The sequence below is a fragment of the Ascaphus truei genome, chromosome 1, assembly GCF_040206685.1.
Source record: "Ascaphus truei isolate aAscTru1 chromosome 1, aAscTru1.hap1, whole genome shotgun sequence".
Classification (NCBI taxonomy): Eukaryota; Metazoa; Chordata; class Amphibia; order Anura; family Ascaphidae; genus Ascaphus; species Ascaphus truei.
Window position 1 is genome coordinate 55,471,998 of NC_134483.1, and position 27,761 is coordinate 55,499,758.

Below are 27,761 nucleotides of genomic sequence, written 5' to 3' on the forward strand. Positions count from 1 at the left end.
AAGATCTTGTTTGCCTTTGCAGCTACTGCATGACATTGGGCACTATTGCTAAGCCTGCTGTCTATAAGCACTCCTAAATCCTTCTCCATCAAGGATTCCCCCAATATATCTCCATTTAATTTGTAAGTCGCCTTTTTATTCTTGTATCCCAAATGCATAACCTTACATTTATCTGTATTAAACCTCATCTGCCATTTACCTGCCCACGTTTCCAGTCTCTCCAAGTCCTTCTGAAGAGAAATTACATCCTGCTCTGATTCTATTACCTTACACAATTCAGTATCATCAGCAAAGATGGAGACTTTGCTCTCGATCCCAACCTCAAGGTCATTAATAAACAAGTTAAAAAGCAGGGGTCCAAGTACCGATCCCTGAGGTACTCCACTCACGACTTTAGCCCAACCTGAAAAAGTTCCATTTATGACAACCCTCTGTTGTCTGTCCTTTAACCAGTTTTCAATCCAGGTGCATATATTATTACGGAGTCCAACTTTCTTTATTTTGTACACCAACCTCTTGTGTGAAACCATATCAAAAGCCTTTGCAAAATCTAAGTAGACCACATCAATTGCATTACCCTGGTCTAAATTCCTACTTACCTCCTCAAAGAAACAAATACGGTTAGTTTGGCAAGATCTATCCTTCATAAATCCATGCTGACTATTACTAATAATTTTGTTTTCCATTAGGTATTCCTGAATATTATCCCGTATTAAACTTTCACGTAGTTTCCCTACTATTGAAGTCAGGCTTACAGGTCTGTAATTTCCCGGTTGTGATCTACCTCCCTTTTTAAATATAGGCACCACATCTGCCTTACGCCAATCTTGTGGTACTGAGCCTGTGGAAATGGAGTCCTTGAATATTAAATATAATGGTTTGGCTATTACTAAGCTTAACTCCTTGAGAACTCTTGGATGTATGCCATCGGGGCCAGGTGCCTTATTAACTTTAATTTTTTCAAGTCGCTTATGAACTTCTTCCTCAGTTAACCAATTGTTCACTAATATGGAGGTTGTGGCTTCCTCCTGCGGCACTACTATTGAACTTGATTCTTTCCTGGTAAACCCAGAGGCAAAGAATTTGTTTAATACCGTAGCTTTTTCTTTATCTCCAATAATCTGCTTACCCATCTCACACTGAAAGGGTCCTATATTTTCTTTTCTCATTTTTTTGTTATTAAGGTACTTAAAGAATTTTTTAGGGTTGACCTTACTTTCTATTGCAATCCTTTTTTCATTATCCATTTTTGCTAATTTGATTGCCCTTTTGCAATTTTTGTTACATTCCTTATAATTCTGATATGATGTCTCTGTCCCTTCTGACTTAAAGAATCTAAACGCCTTCCTCTTCTTGTCCATTTCCTCCCCTACCTGTATATTTAGCCACATTGGTTTTGACTTATTTCTTTTATACTTATTACTTTATACACTGATAAGTGTGCTTTTCTAACAATGTTTTAAAGACTGCCCATTTATCTTCTACATTTTTCCCTGCAAAAACATCATCCCAGTGTATTACATGTAGATTAGACCTCAGTTTATTCAAATCTGCCTTTCTAAAGTTTAAGGTCTTTGTTGAACCCAAGTAATCTGTTTTTTGATCATTTATTTCAAATGAGACCATGTTATGATCACTGTTACCCAAATGTTCCAGGACTTGAATATTTGTTACTACTTCTACATTGTTTGATATGACCAAATCCAGAACTGCCCCTCTCCTGGTTGGTTCCTCAATAATTTGGGTCATATAATTGTCTTTAAGCACCCCCAAAAACCTGTTACCTTTTGTTGTAACGCTAATATCATTGCCCCAGTCTATGTCTGGATAATTAAAATCCCCCATTATGCAAACATGACCCAGTTTTGATGCCTTCTCCATTTGCAAAAGTATTTTAGCTTCTTCAATCTCACAGATATTTGGTGGTTTATAGCATATTCCCACAAACATTTTCTTTATACTTTTACCTCCACTGCTAATTTCTATCCACAAAGTCCCTACATTTTCATCATTCCCTTCATAGACATCATCCCTTATAATAGGTTTTAGATCCGGTTTAACATATAAACATACTCCACCTCCCCTTCTATATGTTCGATCCTTCCGAAAAAGGGAATAACCCTCTAAATTAACTGTCCAGTCATGAGTTTCATCCCACCATGTTCAGTAATGCCTATGATATCATACTGCTCCCTTGTAGCTATTAATTCAAGCTCCCCCATTTTATCTGTCAGGCTTCTTGCATTAGCAAGCATGCATTTAAGTTTTTTTTCTGCCTGTACTATTATCTTATCTGCTCCTTCCTTTCTGCGCCCACTTGGTTTAGTCTTTAGAAGTTTGTAGTATTATCTGTATTTACTATGGGTGTCTCACTGCTTGTCAAACTCGCACTTGCCCCCATTCTACCTCCATACCACCTTGTATCCTCCTCTATTCCATTTAGTTCATTATCTGTTTCATTCCCCTCCCCCCTCCATCCTAGTTTAAAATCTCCTGCAACCTTTTTAGCATTCTCCCCCCTAGCACAGAAGATAACTCTTCATTGAGGTGCAATCCGTCCTTAGAATATAGATGGCACCTCTCAGAAAAGGAGTCCCAGTGCTCTAAAAACCCAAACCCCTCCTTCTTGCACCACTTTCTTAGCCATGCATTAACCTCCCTGATCTCTGACTGTCTCCCTGCGGTAGCGCATGGCACAGGTAGTATTTCAGAAAATACTACCTTGGAGGTCCTTGCCTTAAGCTTTTGGCCTAGATCCCTGTAATATTTTTTTAGGACCCTCCATCTTTCTCTAACTTTGTCATTGGTGCCAACGTGTACCAAGACCGCCGAGTCAATCCCAGCCTCCCCCCCCTAAGGAGGCCACATCAATTGCATTACCCTGGTCTAAATTCCTACTTACCTCCTCAAAGAAACAAATACGGTTAGTTTGGCAAGATCTATCCTTCATAAATCCATGCTGACTATTACTAATAATTTTGTTTTCCATTAGGTATTCCTGAATATTATCCCGTATTAAACTTTCACGTAGTTTCCCTACTATTGAAGTCAGGCTTACAGGTCTGTAATTTCCCGGTTGTGATCTACCTCCCTTTTTAAATATAGGCACCACATCTGCCTTACGCCAATCTTGTGGTACTGAGCCTGTGGAAATGGAGTCCTTGAATATTAAATATAATTGTTTTGCTATTATTAAGCTTAACTCCTTGAGAACTCTTGGATGTATGCTATCGGGGCCAGGTGCCTTATTAACTTTAATTTTTTCAAGTCGCTTATGAACTTCTTCCTCAGTTAACCAATTGTTCACTAATATGAAGGTTGTGGCTTCCTCCTGCGACACTACTATTGAACTTGATACTTCCCTGGTAAACCCAGATCCAAAGAATTTGTTTAATACCGTAGCTTTTTCTTTATCTCCAATAATCTGCTTACCCATCTCACACTGAAAGGGTCCTATATTTTCTTTTCTCATTTTTTTGTTATTAAGGTACTTAAAGAATTTTTTAGGGTTGACCTTACTTTCTATTGCAATCCTTTTTTCATTATCCATTTTTGCTAATTTGATTGCCCTTTTGCAATTTTTGTTACATTCCTTATAATTCTGATATGATGTCTCTGTCCCTTCTGACTTAAAGAATCTAAACGCCTTCCTCTTCTTGTCCATTTCCTCCCCTACCTGTATATTTAGCCACATTGGTTTTGACTTATTTCTTTTATACTTATTACTTTATACACTGATAAGTGTGCTTTTCTAACAATGTTTTAAAGACTGCCCATTTATCTTCTACATTTTCTCTGCAAAAACCTCATCCCATTGTATTACTACTAGATTAGACCTCAGTTTATTAAAATCTGCCTTTCTAAAGTTTAAAGTCTTTGTTGAACCCAAGTAATCTGTTTTATGATAATTTATTTCAAATGAGACCATGTTATGATCACTGTTACCCAAATGTTCCAGGACTTGAATATTTGTTATTACTTCTACATTGTTTGATATGACCAAATCCAGAACTGCCCCTCTCCTGGTTGGTTCCTCAATAATTTGGGTCATATAATTGTCTTTAAGCACCTCCAAAAACCTGTTCCCTTTTGTTGTAACGCTAATCTCATTGCCCCAGTCTATGTCTGGATAATTAAAATCCCCCATTATGCAAACATAACCCAGTTTTGATGCCTTCTCCATTTGCAAAAGTATTTTAGCTTCCTCAATCTCACAGATATTTGGTGGTTTATAGCATATTCCCACAAATATTTTCTTTATACTTTTACCTCCACTGCTAATTTCTATCCACAAAGTCTCTACATTTTCATCATTCCCTTCATAGACATCATCCCTTATAATAGGTTTTAGATCCGGTTTAACATATAAACAGACTCCACCTCCCCTTCTATTTGTTCAATCCTTCCGAAAAAGAGAATAACCCTCTAAATTAACTGTCCAGTCATGAGTTTCATCCCACCATGTTTCAGTAATGCCTATGATATCACACTGCTCCCTTGCAGCTATTAATTGAAGCTCCCGCATTTTATCAGTCAGGCTTCTTGCATTAGCAAGCATGCATTTCAGGGTTTTTTTCAGCCTGTACTATTATCTTATCTGCTCCTTCCTTTCTGCGCCCACTTTGTTTAGTCTTTAGAAGTTTTCTAGTATTATCTGTATTTACTATGGGTGTCTCACTGCTTGTCAAACTTGCACTTGCCCCCATTCTACCTCCATACGACCTTGTATCCTCATCTATTCCATTTAGTTCATTATCTGTTTCATTCCCCTCCCCCCTCCATCCTAGTTTAAAATCTCCTCCAACCTTTTTAGCATTCTTCCCCCTAGCACAGAAGATCCCTCTTCATTGAGGTGCAATCCGTCACAAGAATATAGATGGCACCTCTCAGAAAAGGAGTCCCAGTGCTCTAAAAACCCAAACCCCTCCTTCCTGCACCACTTTCTTAGCCATGCATTAACCTCCCTAATCTCTGACTGTCTGCCTGCGGTAGCGCATGGCACTGGTAGTATTTCAGAAAATACTACCTTGGAGGTCCTTGCCTTAAGCTTTTGGCCTAGATCCCTGTAATCATTTTTTAGGACCCTCCATCTTTCTCTAACTTTGTCATTGGTGCCAACGTGTAACCAATACCGCCGGGTCAATCCCAGCCCCCCCAACAATCTGTCTACCCGATCCGCAATGTGCCGAACCCGAGCACCCGGGAGACAACAAACTGTTCGGTTTATGCGGTCCTGACCACAGATTGCCCTATCTACCTTCCTAATAATGGAGTCCCCTACCACCAAAATCTTTCTTTGTATCTGAGCATCCTGAGTCCCCACTGTGCTGGAGGAACTATTCCCCTGGCTGCTAGAGGAATTAGTCTCCCCCAGCCTTGCCATTTCTGCCCCAACATTCCTAATATCTTCACTCAACATGGCAAATCTATTGGGATGTGTCAGCTCAGAAACGACCTGCCTCTTCCCTATTGCCCTGCTTCCCCTTCTAACTGTCACCCAGCTACCTACCTGCTCCTCACTAACAGCAACCAAGCTACCTACCTGCTCCTCACTAACAGCGCCACCATCTGCACCACTAGTCGAAGCAAGGGCCTGCTCAGTGAGCTCTAATTCCCTTTCAAGATTGCCAATGTCCCTCAATATTGCAAGTTGCCTCTTCAGATCAGCAATCTCTGACTCTAAAGAGACCACCCGGTTACACTTTTCACAGCGTTATGCTCCTTGGAACAGCTGCTCCAAGTGCACATACATGTGGCAAGATGTGCATTGAGTGGCATTTTCAATCCTGCTCATTCTAGCAACTATGAAGTTTAGAAGTACTAACAGTAAACTGTACTTCAATAACTATACCTGGTTTAACCACTTCCTTGTTCAAACTGCTTCTGGTTCTAACTGCTTCTGGTTCTAACTGCACACACTTTAAACAACCAGCACTTGAAATCAACCACACATATCAGTCAGTAGACACATTTAATCATTTTTTATATTAAAAAAAGTGCATGCACAATTTGGAATACAAACATTGGAATTTCTAAACTAAATACATAATTTTATTGGGAATATAATAATGCAATATTGTATTAATTGTTATTATATTTGCTACAGAACAATAATCTCTGCAAATATGTTGTGTATAAGCATATATCTATTAATTACATATACTATTTTTCTTATTTTGCAAAATGTAATGACTGGGGGAATGGAGAACCATGAGCTACAAATGGTTTGCATCCTACGATAGATCATGGTTTTTGGGGATAATCTTGATACATTTAATTTACATTGGGGTGTGCACCACCCAATACATTCCTTCACAATCTAACATTAAAAATGTAAATTATAAGAAAGTCACCAAGGTGAATTACGAGATTTACAACTAATCACTTTTCCCTTTGGTGCCGGGAGGGACTAAACTATTTGCGAACGGATTGTTATTACAGAGGAATTTAATGAAGTTCTGATCCACTGTGAAAGGCTATTTAAACCATTCACACGTGTCATACGAGCCCCGGAAACCCAACCAAGATTCATTATTTTGAATTTAATGGGATCATCATGCTGATACTTACCCTCTAATAGAAAGGACTTCACAATGCTGGGCAAGAGCTACTATATCAGGAATCACATTCTCCTCTTGAAGTAAATTAAGACCCCAATTAGAAGACCCAATGTTGCCCTAAAAGTAAAAACACAAATTACACCTAAAGAAGATCACTTATGTAGATAAGCTATAAACAACAATCAAAATTGGTTAAGTAACCATGGGGGACTGCGAGTAGGACGAAAGGAAAGGTGATTTTGCAGTTTAAATGGTGTTTTGTTGAGCCCATTTAACATTGTCATTGAGGAGGATTTCTCAAAAAACTATTTCCCCTTAGCAGCATATATTAAAGTTGCAAAGCCTTGTATTATATAGTTAGAATCTGTAAATGTAACACTTCCTGTAACATTTTAAACGTATTTCATAATTTTAATATGTAGATTGGCAAATTTACACACAAACATGTGCAAAGTAGAACCTATCATATAATGCACACCGCTTTTGTTAATACTGTAGCTCATGACTTAGGGCTGGGACCTGCGGCGCTAGGCGGCGCGGACGTCCGCGCGAGCGTTCCCCACCAGCAGGGGAATCCTCCCTAGCCGGTCCCAGTCCCCCCTCGCTGACGGCTCACTACGCACTGTGACGCGTCAGCCGGCAGGGGATTCAAGAAAATTGTGATCCCGAGCGGTGACGCGTCACGTGGTGCGCTGATGAGCCAATCAGCGGCGGGGGCGGGAGCTGTCATCAGGCAGCTTCCTACTCAAGGTAGTGTGTGGTTTTTTTATTGTGGCAGAAGGGGGAGGGAGCTGCTTACCTTACAGCAGCCCGCAGCAGCTCCCTCCTGCAGCCCGAGCCCGTGGAGGGAGGGAGGGGGGGAGTAGCGGGTCCCTCCGCTCAAGCCACGCCCCCTCCCGCCCACCTCCGGCTCCCACTCCCTACAGACCGCATATCGCGGTCTGTGTCTGTCAGCGCCCCGCCTGTCTGCAGTGCGGGCGCACTGACTGAGGGAGCGGGGCCTTAGCCTTACAGAAAACAAAAGACTGCAGCAATTCCAAAGCGCTATTACAGAGACAATTCATGCTGTGCTTATTTTTTGTTAGTTTTCTTATTTTTACGTTGGAATGAAGCAGGGGGTGCCCCATTAATTTAAGCTCCGGGGACCCCCTGCTTCCGGAGATGCTTCCCTATGTAGGGGGTGCCTGCAGCCGCTCTGCTCAGCTAGTAGGGTTCATGTTATGTCTGTTTTTCAAAGCTCCCGGTCGGCCAATAGGAAGCCGTGACATCATCAGGTTCGGCTTCCTATTGTGCCGCGGGAGCTTTACACTTTAAACCCCAGAAATCTCAGTAGGAGCAGCTACCAGCAACCCCCTACGGAGGTCTCACTGGAGATTCCCTGCTTCAATCCTATGTTAAAAATGTTAAACGCCATGAAGTGCTCCTTTAAAGCAGCAGTAAAGCAATGATTGCAATTTTAGTGTTTTTTGTCAGAGTTATTGCCTGAAAACTACCGGAACATTTCATAGTGAAGCTTGTGGAAGATCTAATCCAGCGGTGCACAAACTGGGGGGCGCAAGACTTTTGGGGGGGGGGGGGAGGAGGGCGCGCGTCGTTTAGAGGTCCCACTCAGAGCGCGAGTCCTCTGTAATTTACTTACCCAGGTTCAGTCTCCATGGCTATGCGGCATAATTTGACGCCCATTGCCATGGAGATGCGGCGTCAAATGACGGGACACCTGACCCTTCGGCGTCATTTGACGCTGCAGGGAGGCACGACACCAGAGGAGATAAGGCAGGGGGCGCAGCGCAGGAATTTTGCGCACCCCTGATCTAATATATATATATACATATATATATACATATATATATATATATATGTATATACAGTGGTTGACAAATCACCAAAAAATCTACTCGCCGCACAAAAAAATCTACTCGCCACCTAGTACCAAACGTGTGCTGCTTGGGCCATTATTTACTCGCCCGGGGGTTAAATCCACTCGCCCGGGGCGAGCAAATGTATAGGTTTGTCGAACACTGTTATATATATATGTATATATATATATATATATATGTGTGTATATATATGTGTGTGTGTATATACACACACACACACACACACACACACACACACACACACAGAGAGATAGTGTGTGTGTGTGTACTGTTTTTTGTTTGTATCCTTTTTGAAAACACAGTTACATTAATCAAAATGACATATAGGGTTGTATTCACTACCGCCTATTATGTAAATGAGCTGCAAGGTGTCTTCCAGCACTGGGAAGTGTCTTATGGCAGAAGACTGTTAAATATGGGACATAATGCCTCCAGTTCTTCTGTCACTGTTTATACCAAATGTATTTAACAGCTTCTGACATTCAGCTTTAAGAACACACAATACATTTATTTGTAAAAAAATTTAAGTGTCAACATCTATCAGTCTTCATTAAAAAAATGTACTACCAGTTATATTACGCTACTCCATATCAAGTCCTTCTGACTCCAGTAGACCAGCATAATTTATTTTATTTATTTATAAAATATTTTACCAGGAAGTAATACATTGAGAGTTACCTCTCGTTTTCAAGTATGTCCTGGGCACAGAGTTAAGACAAATAATACTGTACATGGTTACAAAAACAGTTACATAAATGAACAGGGTATACATTATATACAAGACATTGCATGCACAGTTAAAGGAAAATATATATTATGGGCGTATGAAACCGTTACAGACCAGATTAAAATGTGAGACAGCCTTCGATTTGAAAGAACTTAAACTGGTGGTGGATGTGAGAGTCTCTGGTAGGTTGTTCCAGTTTTGGGGTGCACGATAAGTGAAGGAGGAACGGCCGGATACTTTGTTGAGCCTTGGGACCATGAACAGTCTTTTGGAGTCTGATCTCAGATGATAAATGCTGCATGTGGTAGGGGTGAGGAGCTTGCTCAGATAGCTGGGTAGCTTGCCCATAAAGAATTTAAAGGCAAGACAGGAAAGGTGAACTTTGCGCCTAGACTCGAGTGATGACCAATCTAGTTCTTTGAGCATTTCGCAGTGATGCGTGTTGTAGTTGCATTGGAGAACAAAACGTCAAATTGAATTGTAGAGGGTGTCAAGTTTGCCAAGGTGGGTTTGAGGTGCCGAGCCATATACTATGTCTCCATAGTCAATAATTGGCATTAGCATCTGCTGTGCGATACGCTTTCTGACTAGGAGACTTAGGGAGGATTTGTTCCTGTAAAGTAACCCTAGTTTGGCATAGGTCTTGGTTATCAGGGTATCAATGTGCATCCCGAATGTTAAGTGGGAGTCAAACCATAAGCCCAGGTATTTCAAACTAGTGACAGGGGTTGGGGTGGTGTTAGCGTTGGTTCTAATCTGGAGCTCAGTCGCTGGAAGCTTTAAAAATTTAGTCTTGGTCCCAAATACCATTGTTACAGTCTTGTCAGTGTTTAAAAACAGTTTGTTTTGGGAAATCCAGTTTTCGAGTCTCAAAAAGTCAGACTGAAGTATGTGTTGAAGGTCAGAGATGCTATGGCTGTGTGCATATAGGATTGTGTCATCTGCATACATGTGCATCGAGGCTTCCTTACAAGCTGTGGGAAGATCATTGATGAACACTGAGCAGAGCAGTGGAACCAGAACAGAGCCTTGCGGGACACCACAGGTGATATCCAGGGGGTTGGAGTTAGAGCCTGAGATGGACAAATGTTGGGATTTACCTGATAGGTAGGACTGAAACCAGTTTAAAGCATGCTTCCCTATTCCAAAGCTCTGGAGTTTGTTAAGCAGGATAGCATGATCAACAGCCTTTGCAAAATCTAGGAATACTGCACCAGTGAGTTGTCCCCGTTCCATTCCACACTGGATTTCATTGCAAACTTTTAGCAGGGTAGTTACGGTGGAGTGTTTGAGGCGAAAGCCAGATTGGAATTGGCTAGGGAAATAATGGTTCTGAGTTGCAAATGTAAGGAGTGGTATCAGACCAGTAAAATTGAAAAGAACCGCTAGGAGGATCACTGAATGCTGGTAAGCCTGAGAAACCGCAAAACGTATTATTGGGAAGCTTCATTTAAAATTGGCGATTAAGCACCAACTCTGCCCTAAAAATGTTGTCCCGGAAATAGAGGTTTTACTTACCAATGACCAAAGGGCTGCTTTCAGTTGTTTGATTCCCTCCCATTTGTCTAACATGGGCGATCGAACAGTGTAACTCAGATCTGGGACAACACTCTAAAAGAAAAACAAAGTTTAAGTTGAACATAAACTTGCCCCCTACACCTGCAATTTCACACAAAACAAAATCCAACAAGGGATCACAAAATCTAAGCACTCCAAAAAAATTCTGAATAAATCCCATGTTTATGAAATCCAGTGCCAAGCATGGCATCCAATATATAATTACATAGTAGATGAGGTTGACAAAAAGACATATATCCATCGAGTTCAACCATTGCTAAATTTAGACAGATATTTATCCTATATTTTTATTTACGGTACATTGATCCAGAGATGAACAAAAAAAAACAACAGTGAAACATCAACACAATTAATAGAAAATAGTAATGTTTGGTTTGATAACAATGCATAAAAGCCAAGTGGCAAAAGGCTAAAACAGAACGCTCAAAAAAAAATAAAAAAAAAAATAAATACAAATTCAACCTCTACCACAATTGAAAATCAAAAGTATGCACCAAGCAAGACCTGCATTTGAAGCCATGATTGTGCGAGGTTATTTTGGCAAGCATTTCTCCAAAATAAGATAAAGTAGATGGCATATTCTCTCAATTCTGTGATAAATTACACAGCGGCTGTGCCCACCTGAACCTCCAAGAGATGGCATCCGGTTTTATGATGTACCAGTTGCCCGTACAAGTGAACTGGCAAATGGACATGTGGACGTTGCAATCTGTAAAAAAATAAATATATATATATAAATTAATTTGCTTACATGAGGCAGAATCTAAATAATTTCATTAACTCGATACAGTATTATAATTTCAACAGCTTGTAGACATTGATGCCCCTGGAAAATGTGAAAATTATTCACAAATTGAGCTAGGGCAGTCTCGCAAAGTCACGTTGGGCACCAGACAATTCACCTTTGGTTGCTACGACGAACATAGTTGTCACCATCAACAGGCTTGCGGTAAGTGGTAAGTGCTTCGTTAAGCTGTTCTTCAATCAAATCGACATACTTTAAATTATATTCCTAAATAATAAAAGCAGATGTATGAATCTGTATATAGAAGATCAGTATATATTCACATTTACAGAACGTTCCTTGAGTTTGTATGTATTCTCTTTCATGTTGATCTCTTTAAATGGTTTGGCATAGTCAGCTAGTGGTCTAGTCCCACATTTATACCCTAGACACAGTAGTAATTAAAGTATAGCACTGTTCTACTGAATAAATTTAACAAAGTTCAGCATGAAGTTTCTTTATAGATTCATAAATGTTCATAATTGACATGTTGGTTTAATAAAAGGCATCACAACCTTAAAAAAAAAAAGCAAACAAAAAAACCCCATAAATCCCCCTCCCCCCCACAATTATCCATTACCAATATAGTAACACGCACCATGTCCGTGCTAGATAAAAGGAGGGAATAGAACAAAAACATTTTTTTTTGTTATGGGTCAATAAACACCCTTTTATTTTGGTCTTTACTTTGTCCGGTGCTGATGTTTTGAATACTTCGGTTTTCATTTTTTTTTTTAACGATAGATCTCTATATGCATTCAAAGGACTTTGAAAAAAACAAAAAAAAAAAACAAGCAAAGTTTATTAAAAGGATTGAATTTTCTGCTCAAGTAAGTACCTTTCTAATATCCAAGTTTCTTTCTCTTGAACAAACCTTCTGTAATTTTTTTTTTCAAAGTCCTGTGAGGGCGTCCTCAGCTACACAGTGCCTGGATTTGTTTGCCTGTGTCTTCATCATTCATCGTGTTCTTCAGCCTACTGCCTTTGCCTATTCTGACTGCAGAGAGCCTGTTCTGGTGATACGTAATGTCTGTTCTCTATATTTAGACATTGGGTTAGGCCAGGGGTGAGCTAACTTTTAATGCCGAGCCCCCCTTTTCATCCATGAAATTTCTCGGGCCCCCCCTGCCTGATGTAATCAAAATCACATGACGTCAGCGCACGTGAGCTGGTTCAGCCAATGAGGGCGAACCAGCTTTGTGACGCATCTGCCACGCGTCTACAATCTCCTGCAGCCAAGTTCACAAATCGCTTGGGCTGCAGGCGCGCACGCAGGCAGTATACTAGTATTGGATCACTGTTTATTTTATTGTTTGCTGGCATCTGGTAATATGTTTTTTTCTGGTGCACAAAGGCAGTCCATTTGAGGAGGCATTCATCCACCTCTTTGCTACATCCCTTCCCTCTCCCATTTGCTTTCCCCAGTGTCATCCACTCCTACCTACCAGATTTATGTATTATTTATTTATTCCTGCTTTAAACATTGCCCAGGGATCAGGGAACCCCATAACCAAACTCAAGGGGGGTACTGATGAATCTCCCCTGCTGATCAATAGTAACTCCATATTTTTGGTGAGTAGACTCCAAACTAGGTCATTTTTTTTACCCATGCTTTGCGAAGTAATTATTAAGCCATTTATTAGTAAAACATAAACATAAGTAGCTGTTATACTTCAATTCAGCTGACCTAGAGAAAAGGGAAACATTCCTTTTTGACACAAAGCAAAGAAACAAAAAACAAAGGGGAATTGAATCTTTTTAAGGGAACTGAAAACATTATGTTGTTTATAATAAATTGTTTTTTTGACCTGCTACGTTACATGGCTCTGTCCCTTCATTGAGTCATGTAAGAATGATTCTTGTACAGGTGACTAAACCAATAACACGGAGTACAAAACTGCTGAACGGAAGGCAATGCTTTAACAGAGAAATGCCAGTGCTGGATGCAACTTTCCAAGTGCATATTTATACTCAAGCATATCTATTGTTCAAGTGACTCAAATGATGCTCTATATCCATATAACATGCAGGTCAACTACCTTTTGCCATTTTTCCATCTGCTTGGTGACATAACCTCTTTCGTTTAAGTAGGAAAACCCCTTTGGAATGGACAAAAACCTGCGAAGGTAAAAAAAAAACGTATCGTATAGGTTATGGCCCATGAACGCCTACAATATAACAAGGGTAGACAAGTTTATAAAAGTCAGCTTTACCTAAGCAGAAGGAGCAAGCCCTTATCACCAAGATGGGAAAGAGCTGGTTTCATTTGGATGAGCGCGTGAAGATTAGCCTTTAAAAAAAATAAATAAATAAAAAAAAAAAACTGAGTAAATCCATTATTTTTCAGATCAAACATTATACAAATATTAATGTAATTTCCTGCCTACATAAATGCATTGCCCCCCATACAGAAATGTACATTCCTTTCATATGTTATGCTTAAGAAACCTGAATCACCTTGTCTTCACAGGCCTCGTCCAAGATGTCCAGAGCTTCAGAAGAAATGTTTTTGCTTTTATCGTACAGCTGTGTCACTAGTAACTCGATCCCCCAGTTACTGAAAAATTCCACATTAGCTCTCAGAAGAACGCGCAAGTGCTTTGTGGCGTACAGCCGGCAGCTCTGTGTGCAGAGAGGAAAACAACATGTGTTACTGCTGTCATCCTCCACCTGTGTTCTAGTATTGTAAATCCACGTGTAGGTTTCATTTTTTTAATGTCATTTAAAAGAATAATATTTTTATGTTTTTTTTTTTTTTTTTGATAAATCTCTAGAGGCCCTTTATTTTGATATTCTGTTAAAAAGAAGCCTGCAAGATGAAATATAAAATCATGGAAAAATAGAGAGACACACACACTTTTTTTTACTTGGACTAACAATAGATAGTATAATACAAGTTGAGAGTTCTCTCTCCCTCAGGTCAGCAATACTGATTACACAATATTCCATGATTTTAACACATATATAAAATCCAAGATAACAATATATTGCAGATGAGGTAGAGAATGAATTACAAAGGGAATAGTAAATAAACAGACACCTTCCTAACGTCTCAGTACATTCTTCCTACCAACCAATTAGAATGTAAGCTCTTCGGGGCAGTGATTCACTTTCCTAAATGGCACTTTGTCTGAAGCACTTCTTCCCATTATGTGTTATTTGTATTATTTGTTATTTCTATGATTGTCACGTGTATTACTGCTGTGAAGCGCTATGCACATTAATGGCGCTATATAAAGACATACATACATAAATGGATGAAAGACAGTGAGAAATAGGACCGATTGTCCACTTCAAATGTTTTCTACAAACACATGTATCTCATCAAATCATACTTTAAATGCTTGCATAAAAAACACAAAGTACCAGTACTTTAGATCAGTATGTAATTATATACTGTATAGAAAAATAGTTTGACTGCAGATAAGAACCATATATTTATTCCTTTTTTTTTTTTTACAGAAGTGTTTGTATGTTGCCTTCATGTTTCAAGCTGTACACCACAAACCACAAGGATGTGTATACACGCACACACACAGACACACAACAATAAAAGCACATACATAAACAAAAACATGCACAGCAAACCAGAGAGAATATGAGCAGCCAAGGCAGCACAAAATAAAAAAATATTAACCTCTTGTTGCACGTTTTTTTCAAATTAATTTAGGACTCCGCGGGAAAGGAATTAGATGTATAGTACTTACATCAGCAGATGCGGTTAAGGTTTTGGAGAGGATGACTCTAGCCAGTCCGTCTCGGCTATAGTCCAAGCTGGAAACTGCCAACTTTAAGAAGTGGTCTTGGTTTTTCAATGAACAGAGATTTAAAAGACTGCAAGAAAAAATAAATAACCGATTATTCACATGAAAGTTCATTTTAGACAAATGCTTTAGAATAGGGATATCTAAACGAAAGGACGGCTAAAGCACGACCAAACATGGCCCGCCACTTGGTTCAATCAGGCCCCTGGGACCGGAATCAATATGTCCTGGTTTGGGCCGGGGAGGAGGAGAGCAGGACTGCCCGGCTGCATAAACACTACAGCTTCCGAACAGCAGATGGAGCTGCAGAGCCCTGCATAGCTGCTGCTCCTCCCTTAATCTCTCGTCTCCTCTGTGTGCGTGTGTTGGTATATGTGTGTTCCATTCATTATATGCATGTATATATTGTATATTTAGATTTTGTAAATGTTGAACATAAATGTGTATTTATATGGTGTGTGTATTACACTAATGTTGCAGGTTTGGTATGTGTGTGTACATGGGGCATGCATGAGGTGTCTGTGTAAATGGGGGAGAGGGAGAGGAAAGGGGAGAGGAGGGAGAGAGGGAATGGAGGGGAGAGGGAGAGAGGCAAGGGAGAGAGAGGAATAGAGGGAGAGGAGGGGAAACGAGAGATGGGGGAGAGTGAAAGACGAGGGGAGAGAGGTGGGAAGAGAGAGGGGGAGAGAAGTTGAGAAGGGGGAGGGAGAAGGTGGAAAGAGGGGAGAGAGGGTGGAGAGAGAAGAGAGGGGGAGAGGGAAAGGGGAGAGAGAGGGGAAGAGAGGATGGGGAGAGAGAAAGAGGATGGGGGAAAGGGAGGAGAGAGGATGGGGGAGAGGATGGGGAGAGAGGGGGGAGAGGATGGGGAGAGAGTTGCGAGTGTGCAAGCAGTGTAGATTCCATATTTATACTATAGTTAGGATGTGGCACTTGACAGATTACTTTTTTTGTTTTTAATTAATCTGGCCCTCAGCTAAAAAATGTTTATAGACCCCTGCTCTAGATAAATTTCAGGCACATGTATATCCAGCACTATACTAAAAAAAGGTTGTGCACGGACACACAAACACCATTTTTTTTATTTGTTTATAATCTGGTTCTGATATATACCAGTACATTGTATAATAGCAACAGGAAATCACTGCCTACATGTTCCCCGTCTTGTCTTCGTTCTGTGCGGACTATTTGAGACCTCTGTTGCTTTTGAGTCCAAAACAAAATTCTGCAACACCCACATTTCAATTCTATCATGCCTTCCATATCTATGGGTAACAATACCTTACTGGCTTCAGTGGAGAAGATGGATTCAGATCAGAAAGAAGAATTGCTTCATGATGATAATAAATGCCAACTAAATGCTACACATTGCCAACGCCTGCACCTAATTTCTCAGTCTGTGCAATCACACGGTGTGCTAACCGAGGAAGCTTTTCTCTAGAGATGAACTGTAGCAGCCAAAAGTAACATTGCATAGCTGAACAGTTTATTTTTTGTTTATATAAAATCAAGAACATTTATTTTGAGCAGCTGAATTTTAATTTCTTGTTCCCTTGACAAAACTTGTTTTTTTTAATTAAGTCTAACTGTAAAGTGCATGACTAATCCCTATACCTTATTACCTAAACAAGATTTATTTTTAAAACCTCAATCTGTGCTGCTCATGGAAAGAATATTTTACTATCACGACACTCTCCTGTTGCAACCATGAGCGCACCTGCTAAATGATGTATTCGTACTCCAACTAATGCTTGATAGATCGATATAGATGTATTTGTAAGTGTCCCTAGGTGTCCAATATACCGGCACAGCACAAGAGAATCACAAAAAGTGGTTTATTGGGTCCAAAATAAGCCACACACAAAAGCCTGACGTTTCGGTCCCCAGGGGGACCTTCTTCAGGGGGACCAAAACGTCAGGCATGAATGCATGTACAGTATGCATGTATGTATATATGCGCAAGCGGACTGAGGTGACGTCACTACGCAACGTAGCGTCCTCCCGCGTTTCGTCACAGTGACTTCATCAGAGGAACTGATCATCCGAAGAAGTCACTGTGATGAAACACGGCAGGACGCTACGTTGCGGAGTGACGTCACCTCGGTTCGCTTGCACGCAAACACAGAAGCAGAGATCCGGGGGCAGCTAGCAGCTCCAGGTGACACACGGACATTTTGCCAAACGGGGGAAAGCAGGGAGCTCCCTGAGCACAGCCCCGCTGGTTCCGGTGGGTGAGGTGTTGTTCAGGACCCCGACTGCCATCCTCTATTGGTTGAGCTCCCAGGTGCCTCCCACAGTCGTGACACTGGCAGTGTGCATGCCCTCCTACTTCTATTACACATCAGATTGGTGTTTATTTTCCTGCTGGCCAACGGACTGCTGTACATCTTGATAGTGACGTCACCACCATTGAGATTTGATCTCATACATGCTGTTCATATTTGTCCTCTTGTGAGTGCAAGTCCAAGAGACCTTCTTTTTTATTTTTTATACTATATTACATTTCCATTACAGTATTACGCTATGGAGCTTGCGCTTCTTTTTCTCTTTTAGGTATTCGAGGTGTGGCAACATCACTATTGAAGCTGCAGTATGCTCCTGTCTGGATTCACTACCTTATCTGACATTGGACTATTTCGCAGATTTGTCGTTGTCTGGTTTGATTATATTTTATTTTTTGCACTGTCATTAGTTAGATATGTGTTGTATTTTTTAGGCTATTTTATTTTTATTCAGGCAATTATTATATGTGGCCCTTATTAATTTTCTTTATTGGGTTAACCATTTTATAGCCTCACTTTGTTACACACATCTAGGAACCAAATTATAGCGACGCACACACGCACACACACGCACACGCGCACACACGCACATCTATAAAATGTGCAGATTATGCTATTTACTTGGCCAAAATCTGTCATGCAACGTATGAGAGACTGAAACTCTCTTTATATTTATGTACATGTATAACAAATTACTTACCACTGAAATGCATTGCATTTTTCAAGCATCTTGACTCCATGAGGGTGGCAGGACAGAGTACCCATAAACAGAAAGTACTGCTGACTAACAGTGTTCAATAATCCATTGTTTTGAAGACTGCGCTCAGGTTTCATTCCAGATGACGAGCTTAGCCACAGTACAATGTCTTTCACAAGATCTTCAAGGTGACCGTGCCCATCCTGATTGGTATAAAAGTGTAAGTTGCCACAATTTAAATTAACTTTCTATGTTTACGTGAATAGAATTTCCATTAAAGGGAGAAAATTAAACATGGCTCCCTCTCAACATTCCATCGTTGAAACATTTTTTGATGGGGATCCAGGGACTATTTAACGACGCAGAGAGAAAATGTGTTTTGATGGTTCTTTTTGGCGCAGAGTTGCGTCATATGCAAGAGAAATTTCTTACATCCAGTAAAGAATGTTAGACTTCAGATCTAGCAGTTTGTTTTGCGCAAGTAAAAAGGTACAAAGAATGATGCAGAGACGCTTAATGTGATACATCTCATAATATGAGCATCATGTAACTCCTCCGGACACTAACCAAGCGACAAGCAAATGTACGTTGAGCTAATTTGCAGTAAAGTTCTTTGACATATTGGCACAGGATGAAGATGGCCCAGTTTGGGTCCAAAATTGCCTTGATGCATAAACCCCTTAGTTTTTACAACACATGAAGTATAATGTTGCTACAAGAGCATATATCTTATAAAGACATACAATACAATATCCTCCTCCTCCCCTCCCCCCATATGCAAGGAGATTACTAATGCACTTACAGCAACTCCTATTGCCTCAGTATTTTGGGTTAGAAAGCAATAAGATCATCTTTTCCATCACTGCTTTTTTCTGTGATTGCACTGTATAATGTATGTTTTTATTGCACGCATCTTCACACCTGTATTGGGAAGTTCTACATATATTTAATTTTGTTCTGCATGTCATAATTAATGAATAGACTATGGCTGATATTTACCATTTTCTTTCCAGTAAAAAGGAGTAAAAAAAATGCTATGCTACATATTTCAAGTAACACTAATTTTCCTGCGACGTGTGTGGGCCGACAGATGACTTAATGACACAAATATCACTGTGAATGTAAAACAATGTGCAGCAAAATACAGACAAATGGATTAAGGAATTTGATTCCAATTCTCCTTGATGGCTTGCAACATTGGTAGAGCAGCCAATGGACGGCCAAAAGGAAGTGCTAAAGCGTTTGGTAGTATGGTTTAACTTGCTGCTTTAAAGTCAATTCTACTCACCTCTTCAGACTCCAGAAGAAACTCTGTGAACTGGCATCCCACTACAGTCAGCTGTTTAGCCTTGCTATGATCCAGATCCAAATTGGCATAGAGTTTACTGCTGGGCTTGTAAAAATATAGAAGTCGTCGTATAAACCTAAAAGTTACAATGTTGTTTGTGTTTAGTGTTAATCGAAGACGATTACTAACTAAAACTATGGTACCTTCTGAATGCAGAGTTGCAGTGACTTCGCAGCAAATACAAATAACACCTGTGAACACATTCCCATGTTCTCAGACAGGTCTGCAACCCTGCTTGACGTCACGTAGCGCCCCATTGGCATGGCAACGCAGGGTCATTTGATGCCACGCAGCCAAGTTGACGGGAGTTACAGGGGAGGCACGGAAGTTGCAGGAGAGAAGCAGGAGAAAGCCGGGAGACGCCACACCACCCCGCCGCCGGTAAGACTCAGGAGCGGGTAAAATTAGGGGGATGAGAGAGGTTTTGTGTGGGGGTGGGGGTGCGGGGCAAGTTACTTTGGGGGGGGGGGGGAGGTGATGGGGGGGCGAGTGTTTTTTTTTTTTTAATGAATTTGTCGAGCCCTGTCTATAAGCATACAGTATGCGTGTCGTATTACACAGCTTTTCAACACAGCCTGGGTTAAAGAATCAGTTAATAGCAGCAGCTCCCTGCCCGGTGTGGTTTCATTTACTACACTTGAATCAATTCAAAACTCTGCATAAAAATAATAAACACGCATGGACAAGGCAGAATTACATATTTTCCCAAAAAAAGGGCAATTTAACTGCCATTACTTTATAAATAAAAGTGAGTTTGTTGCGTGAAGCATAACATTTGAATCATCATGCAAAAATAAAAAATGTGCCCACTTATTTAAATGTGTAGCTCTGGCTAGTCTTTTTTTTTTTTGTTACATAGGTGGGAAGCAGGGGATCTCCAAAACCGGCTTCATAAACATTAAAAACATTTTTTTTTTAAAAAGCGACCTGAGGAAGGCATTCTTCTTCAACTCCTTTCTGCAACATGTTCACCGTGTCTCTACAAACTGATATAGGATTGATAACTAAAATGAGCACAATGGCAGTAGATAAAAGGGCGGGGCGACCTGATGCCCATTTGCTGGTGTTGCAGTTTGTAATGTAAACAGATTTTTGATGCTTGCCAATAATTATTTATTTTTTTGGTTAAATTTCTGTTCTTGCTAAATTTTCTGCTAAAATGTTAAAACAAAACTGCTAATTTTGCATGGCTCGCGGTCTTACGCGGAAAATCTCTAATTACCCGTTTCCAAGGCACCGTCATGAATTGAAGATATGCGAGACGAAGCCCAGGACATAGTGTCTGCTTTAGATGATATCACAGTGTCTCAGTTAAGATTTTAATGTATTAGATGATTACACATGCTTAGGCTGCGCTTATAGTATTGGCAATGGCGCGCAGCACTGTCACAAGTATTTGAAGTCCGTCGCGGGTGCCGCGGGGGCACGTCAGGGGGGTGCTGTGCAGCAACATGGCGACCGAAATCGCCGAAGCCAAGGATTTGTCATGGCCAGCGACGGATGCGCAACAGCAGCGTCACGTGAGCGGTTCAGCCAATGAGGGTGAACCGCTCGTGATGTAACGGGCCACGCCTCCGCCACACCCCCTGTTGCCCTCCCGAGATCTCCTGCACCTCAGTGCAACAATCGCTATAGCGACGGCGATATGTGACGTTATGCGGTCGCATCGCCGTAGCCATTACTACTACTTGACAAAGCCAGTAGCGAAACGTACGTCGGCAGTTTGACGTGCTGACGTCATTGGGGGAGTTCACAGAGACTGCTTGTCCTCTACCCGTAGCTCAGCTGTAAACTTCGGCAATTAGACGCGCTGACGTCATCGGGGGAGACCACAGAGATTGCCTGTCCTCTACCCGCAGCATAGCTGTAACTTTATACTATTTAAGCTCAGCATTGAGTATAGACAGTTTTTGAAGTACTATTACGTATATTTTTTAAGTTTATACGGGGTATAAATGAGACTGAGTTATATAAGTTGGTATACTGATTCGTAGATCTACCACAGTATTCACCGAGACACCGCGCCAGACATTACTAGTCTGTCACTCTGTCCAGTCACATATTCCATTGTAAACCATTTGTGCAGCAATACAGAACTTTTATTTGGATCTATCACCTATATGGGGTACCAAAGAAACACTCTGTAAGACATACTTAATCTGACAATCTGTACAGTTACCTAGTTATGGTATACTGTAGATGCATTCAGTTTTGACACATATGGTGTTTTTTCAAAGCACACTGCAATAACTGTGCAAAAGTTCACTGCATGTTATCTTTGGCGTAAGACGTTGTCAGCAGTGACATTCTGCCATACAACAACTGTATGACAATTTGTCCAGACTCGCAGCCCAACTACATCCACCTACTATGTCTTGGAAGTGAGTGTGTACCACTGTTACACGGACAAATACAGGCACAGCGTTCCTTCTCTGTACCTAGCCGTGGGCAGTAGCTGTATCCATATTATGTTCACTGCACAGGAGCTACAATGTCTAACTATTTGTTTGATTATACATGTGGTTAAGATCAATGTATACTAACACCAGGAGTGTTACAATACGCTCCAATACATACACTTATCTAACCAGGATTTAAGAGTATATATACAGTTATTAGTACCTACACTTGTTGCACTGGATATCCAATAGGGGGCATGAGAGTATTTAAGTGTTACATATTGACACACCAGTTTATTTGGCTAAGGCTCTGTATCCCTCCAGTGTAGTACCTATTTGTATATTCTGTATCGCAGTACCCTTATCACATCCTGTTTAGGATACTTCGCTACCACTTAGAGTTCCTTATCCCTCTAACAGAGGTTCTCTTTCATTTATATGCAAGGGCTCTTCAGTCCCACCTATATGTTTCAGTGGGACATTATACCCCAGCTCATACCTACCTCATTTTAAAATTTGCACGTTAGATTTAGGTCAGCCTCAGTTGAGGCATAGGTTCACTTACCTGCATTATTTTAATATTGAGTAATCTCCTAATAAAGATATTTTTAATTTATTCATCATTACACTACATATACCATTTTATGCCGTTGTTTTCAGTGGATTGGCCTTTCCAGAGTGCTCTCGTTAAAGGGGTTTCTTTTTCTACTGTTGTATATTCAAACTTGCCCCTGATTGCAGCACCTTGAGCCAGGTTAGAGCGAGGGTTAACCTTTCCTCTCCACCCCCCCCCCCCCTTTCCTTAAGTGATTGCCATTACTATAAACTCAGACTTTGGTTGTAAACTATCCGGGCAGGGATTTCCTTTCCTATTGTCTCATTTTGCTTGTTGCATTAATCATATAATATTCCCTGTATTGCCTTGCGCAGATTACAGCTGTGGGCGACATACTGTATAAGGATATACATACCTGTGTAGCTGCTCATCTTTACAATTCCTTAGATTCACATTTGGCCACTAGTATATAAAAAAAAAAAACGGTGAAAAGGAGCTTTTAGTATTTTCTGCAGATTTAGCAAGTTTCAACATTTCTTATAAATGTAAGCGTTCATGATGATATAATAGGTGCAAAACGCAGGATCGCTAATGTATCAAACTATACATGTTTCTACTTTGATCAAATGGTATGTTATATTACTTTCAGTGCTTCAGGACATGTACACACAGACTATCAATTTTACATGAAATAAATTGTTCAGTACGTTATAAAAGCTATTAGTGATGCAGATATTCCACTGACCTTAAGTATGGTCCCTATGAGACTCCAGTTCCACGCCAGGTTATCTTTATGGTTCAGAACTTGACTATCTCTCAGGTTCATCACTAATGCTTCTTCTGTGTCCTTCATCATGAAAGAAAACATTATGAAATGAAACGTAGAATACTGCACTGCAATAATTAGTTAATACTAACAAATGGAAAACTACAGACGAGAAAAACTATTAATGTAGAAGCTGTTCAGATAAACCAAAAATAAATAACATTGTATTATTTAATGTATATACAGGATTTGTTTGCATTTATGTGAAATACTTTGATAAAGCAGGTGCCCCTTTGCAGTTTGGAAAATGAGTTTCCTTTTTGGGCTTGGGCAAGTGGTCATGGACAGAAGAAAATAGCCAAACGGCTCCTAACTTGGGTGCATAAAGGCCAACCTCAATGGCTGCATCACTGGGTAGAGATCTTTCTCACAATACGTACTTAGAGATAGGGTTGCACCTTTAAATGTGCAACCCTACATTTCCGGGCTGAGAACATACATTTGTACAAAATGTCAAGTCTAATTGGGAAATTAATTATAAGTTGAATGTATTAGGATCATCTAAATAGTGGAGTGTTGGTCGAGAGAGGAGAGAGGAGAGAGAGAGATTTGGCAAGCAGTAAGCACAGTGACATCAGACAAAAGGGAGAAGCCAGAGAGAAACAAAGCCCTCCAAAATACTTTCTGGGCAAGATACCCATCTATCTGAACAAGCTCCTCACCCCTACCACATGCAGCACTTATCACCTGAGATCTGACTACAAAAGACTGTTCATGGTCCCAAGGTTCAGCAAACTATCCGGCCGCTCCACCTCTTACAGTTCACCCAAAACTGGAACAATCTACCCAAGACTCACATATCCGCTACCAGTCTAAGTTCTTTCAAAACGAAGGCAGCGGCCATACTTAGACATACGTCTTGCGCACCGAGAACAAAAGTGTGTACTTCTATGAGGCAGACCATAGATCGTGACCACGCGTGAAAAACCATTTTTTTTGTTGCGTGACAGCTGGGTCACATGAGCTGTTCAGCCAATGAGGGCAAACCGCTCACGTGACATCACAGGAACACCTCCGACACGCCTCCCAGTCGCGTCCCCTCCTCCAGATCATCAGGCCACAGATCGCCACTGCAGTAGGTGCGTGCGACGCCATGTGCTCCATCGCGTGCCTTCAATATCCGAGGCCTAAAGCTACATCACATTTTAATCTGGTCTGTAACGGTTACATACGTCTATTTCATATATTATCTCTTACTGTGCATGCAGTGTCGTGTACATACTGTATACCCTGTTCATTTAACGTAACTCTGTATTTGTAACCATGTATTATTTGTCATCATAACTATGCCCAGGACATACATGAAAACGAGCGGTTGCTCTCAATGTATTACTTCCAGGTAAAACGTTTGATAGTTTGTAAACATGGTTTACCTAACTAAAAGACATCCAATTACCCAGCTACAGCACTATAACCTTTACACTACCCTTGGGACCTTTATCCATGTAGCCTTGTGCCCCTTGCTATAGCCTTCTACTGGCCTCAACACTATAAGTCCTGATAGGAACAGGCAGTGTTGTGGTTAAACTGTGTTGCCTGGATGGATGGTTACTGTGTTGCCATATCCAGGGTCAGGCCTAAACCGGCAGTTGGAGTGTCATACCTGGGGAGGTTACTGACTAGGCCACATGCAGATGGTGTAATGCCTGTCAGTACCTGGACCTGCCCTGTTATACCTAGGGGGAGGGGCTTATAACCCTGCCCCATAAAAGCGGACACTCCACTAAATTGCGTGTTGGTGGTTGGTGTGTGTCTCCCCTCGCTCAGGGGAGTGGGATTAATTCCCTTTTCCCCGCCGGGGCGTAAAGGATCTTAGGAGGGACTCCTGAGGCCTCAAGCCTCTGGGGTCTGCTCCAGGGATTGTGGAGGATGCCAAGCGGTGTGCAGAATAAAGATGCAGTTGTACCAACTATGCTGTGTATTATTTGGCGAAGAGTTGCCTGTTCTCAAGATACCACAGGTACATTTTTAGTTCTACAAATATGGGGTTAGCTTTGATTGACATTGGTAGTGACCTCCCTCTGCCAGAGAGCGTTAAAGTGCACCCCTACCCTGGCACAGAAGAATCAAACAAGTTTAGCTGTAAACATTTGTTTTTGTTTTGGGAAAATAAAACATGTACATATTGGCACCTATTGGAGATAATCGGCACACGAGTATAGAATACTAAAATCTCAACCTTTTCAACTCATTCATATTATCTCCACTGAAGTACTTTGCTGCCAAAGAAACCCCTCTGACAGCAGAGTTGCTACAGGCGTCCCTAAAAATGGAACCCTACCCTAAAACAGTCTTAATTAAAAAATCATATTAAAGAGTTGCCAGTTACAAGTACTACCCGAATTTTGTTTAAACAAATCTCAAAATCTATTGATTTACAATAGCAATACTCAATACTAAAATTTTTGCATAAGAGAATACACAATGTTGCTATTTTCCATCCCAGAATCCCTTGCTTGTCTCATCCAAGACACGGCAGTGATATTACCAGGCTGAAAAAACAGCTTTGTCTGAAAACTTTCTGCCATGTTGTTCTCACCCCTCTCCTACTTAGAAAGGTGGGGTTGCACCATAAGGAACTTATTGACAACGGGGTGCTGGTTAATCCCGTACGTTATTATCTACCGATTAATGCCTGCTGATTAACAGTAATGTTCCTAAAATCCTGAAACACATGTGAGAGAGTCGGGGGGGGGGGGGTGCTAGGGGGAGAGAGAGGTGGGGGGGGAGCTTAAACTCCTTAGTTTGATTGAGAGAAGTATTATGCTTTTTCTCTAACAGTTTCAAATACTGTTTTATTCAATATGTACATTCTGAATTGTTGCATTTGCAGCTTAAATAAAAATAATCATATGTAATGTTTTGATTTGCTTTCTACCACCACCACTGTAAAGCTATTGAAAATCAAAATATATAAATAAATGTATGCCGATAATTAAACCAAATGCCTTTTTCCTTCCTTCCAAAGGCTTGCATCATGTACATGAAAATGCAGGGTTAGCAATCAAACAGAATCAACACTTACTATGCAAACACCAGCCACACCATAGTGCAATCATAGTACATACTTCTCTATTGAGGTGTTTACCTTCAGGATAAAGATATCTTTCTGTATGCGGAGGTGCTGATCCCTTTTTTGGTGGGTGGTGATTGTTTTCTGTACAATGTGATCCAAGTACAGGCTGTGTGGTTTTGGACCTCGTTTCTTCATTTCGTGGAAGCGTTTCAAGCAATTTAAAGCGGCACTGGCTCGTCTAAAATAGAACGTAATACACGTTGGGGCATCTTTCACTGCGTTAATAACTTGGTCCCACCCAATCCCTCCCAATAAAGTCTAATGATGTAACCTTACTCACAACAAAGCAACATTCGCATTATGTATCCTTCCCAAATACACACTCGGTTATGCTGTACTTCCACAGCACTTTGCAGATATTTAACTGGTGTAAAACTAAGACTTACAGTCTTTTCTCCTTGGGGATGTCAAAAGATGCTGCCATGTTCATTAGCGTTGGTAAACAGTGCAAGTGATGACTGTGAGAATGAGGAAGGATTGTGTTTGCCTGTGGTGTAAAAAGAAATATATTTAAAAAAATAGTGTCATTCGAAATGTGCACCGTTAGGATATACACAATAAAATAATTTTATTTTGCATGGCTTTATGTACCAATAAATACATTCTCTCATTAACAAATTAGGCTTACATGGCATATAGTTATTTACAGTATGTGAACAAATGTATACAGGTCCATTTCAAAGAGCTTGTTTGGTGGCTTTTCACTCCAAGTGCTGTAAAATTAACAATGGGTAATCTGTTCCAAAGGAAAGGGTACAGTATATGTACAGTAAACACAAAATGTATTCTACAATTTAAACAGCTATGGCAAATACAGTGCAGTACAGTACATGTGTTTAAGAAAAGACTGGGTGGCTTGTTTATTTATTTTAAAAGGTAGGTACCGTATAGTGCAACAAGGAATATGCTAAACATTTAAAAAAGGTTTTTTTCCCCTCAGGAATGAGAGATTAGATATTTAGTTTTCAGCCAGTGCATTTATCGTCCCTTTTTAAATCAGGGGTGGGCAACTCTAAACCTCAAGGGCCACCAACAGGTCAGGTTTGAAGCATATCCCCTGCTTCAGCACAGGGGGCTCAGTCAAAGACCTTGAGGACTGGAGTTGGCCACTCCTGTTCTAGATCAATATTAATCAGCATCTCATCAGCATTAAACAAAACATAACAAGGAGTCATAAATATCTTCTCTCTTTTAACTTGCATATGACCCGACATATCGAACTTCATCAGCATCAGTTGCGCAACAATGTTTGAACTGACGATTCTGATAATTGTGGTATTACCACGTTTT

The 27,761-nt window shown here is 40.6% G+C and overlaps 1 protein-coding gene across 3 annotated transcripts in view; it reads right to left on the reverse strand.

The window, feature by feature from the left end:
* The window catches only part of RICTOR (RPTOR independent companion of MTOR complex 2), a 175,548-nt gene that overhangs the window by 23,570 nt on the left and 124,217 nt on the right, over window positions 1-27,761 (reverse strand). For all 3 annotated transcript variants that reach the window (XM_075588547.1, XM_075588553.1, XM_075588543.1), the window contains exons 16-29: window positions 26,858-26,958; window positions 26,484-26,649; window positions 23,315-23,416; window positions 22,985-23,031; window positions 19,555-19,690; window positions 18,270-18,469; window positions 15,234-15,360; window positions 13,984-14,148; window positions 13,740-13,816; window positions 13,566-13,644; window positions 11,645-11,754; window positions 11,364-11,451; window positions 10,683-10,775; window positions 6,571-6,677 (exon numbers count right to left, since the gene is read on the reverse strand). In XM_075588547.1, the coding sequence (XP_075444662.1) occupies window positions 6,571-6,677; window positions 10,683-10,775; window positions 11,364-11,451; window positions 11,645-11,754; window positions 13,566-13,644; window positions 13,740-13,816; window positions 13,984-14,148; window positions 15,234-15,360; window positions 18,270-18,469; window positions 19,555-19,690; window positions 22,985-23,031; window positions 23,315-23,416; window positions 26,484-26,649; window positions 26,858-26,958 (1,598 nt within the window). The remainder of the gene's footprint in view (window positions 1-6,570; window positions 6,678-10,682; window positions 10,776-11,363; window positions 11,452-11,644; window positions 11,755-13,565; window positions 13,645-13,739; window positions 13,817-13,983; window positions 14,149-15,233; window positions 15,361-18,269; window positions 18,470-19,554; window positions 19,691-22,984; window positions 23,032-23,314; window positions 23,417-26,483; window positions 26,650-26,857; window positions 26,959-27,761) is intronic.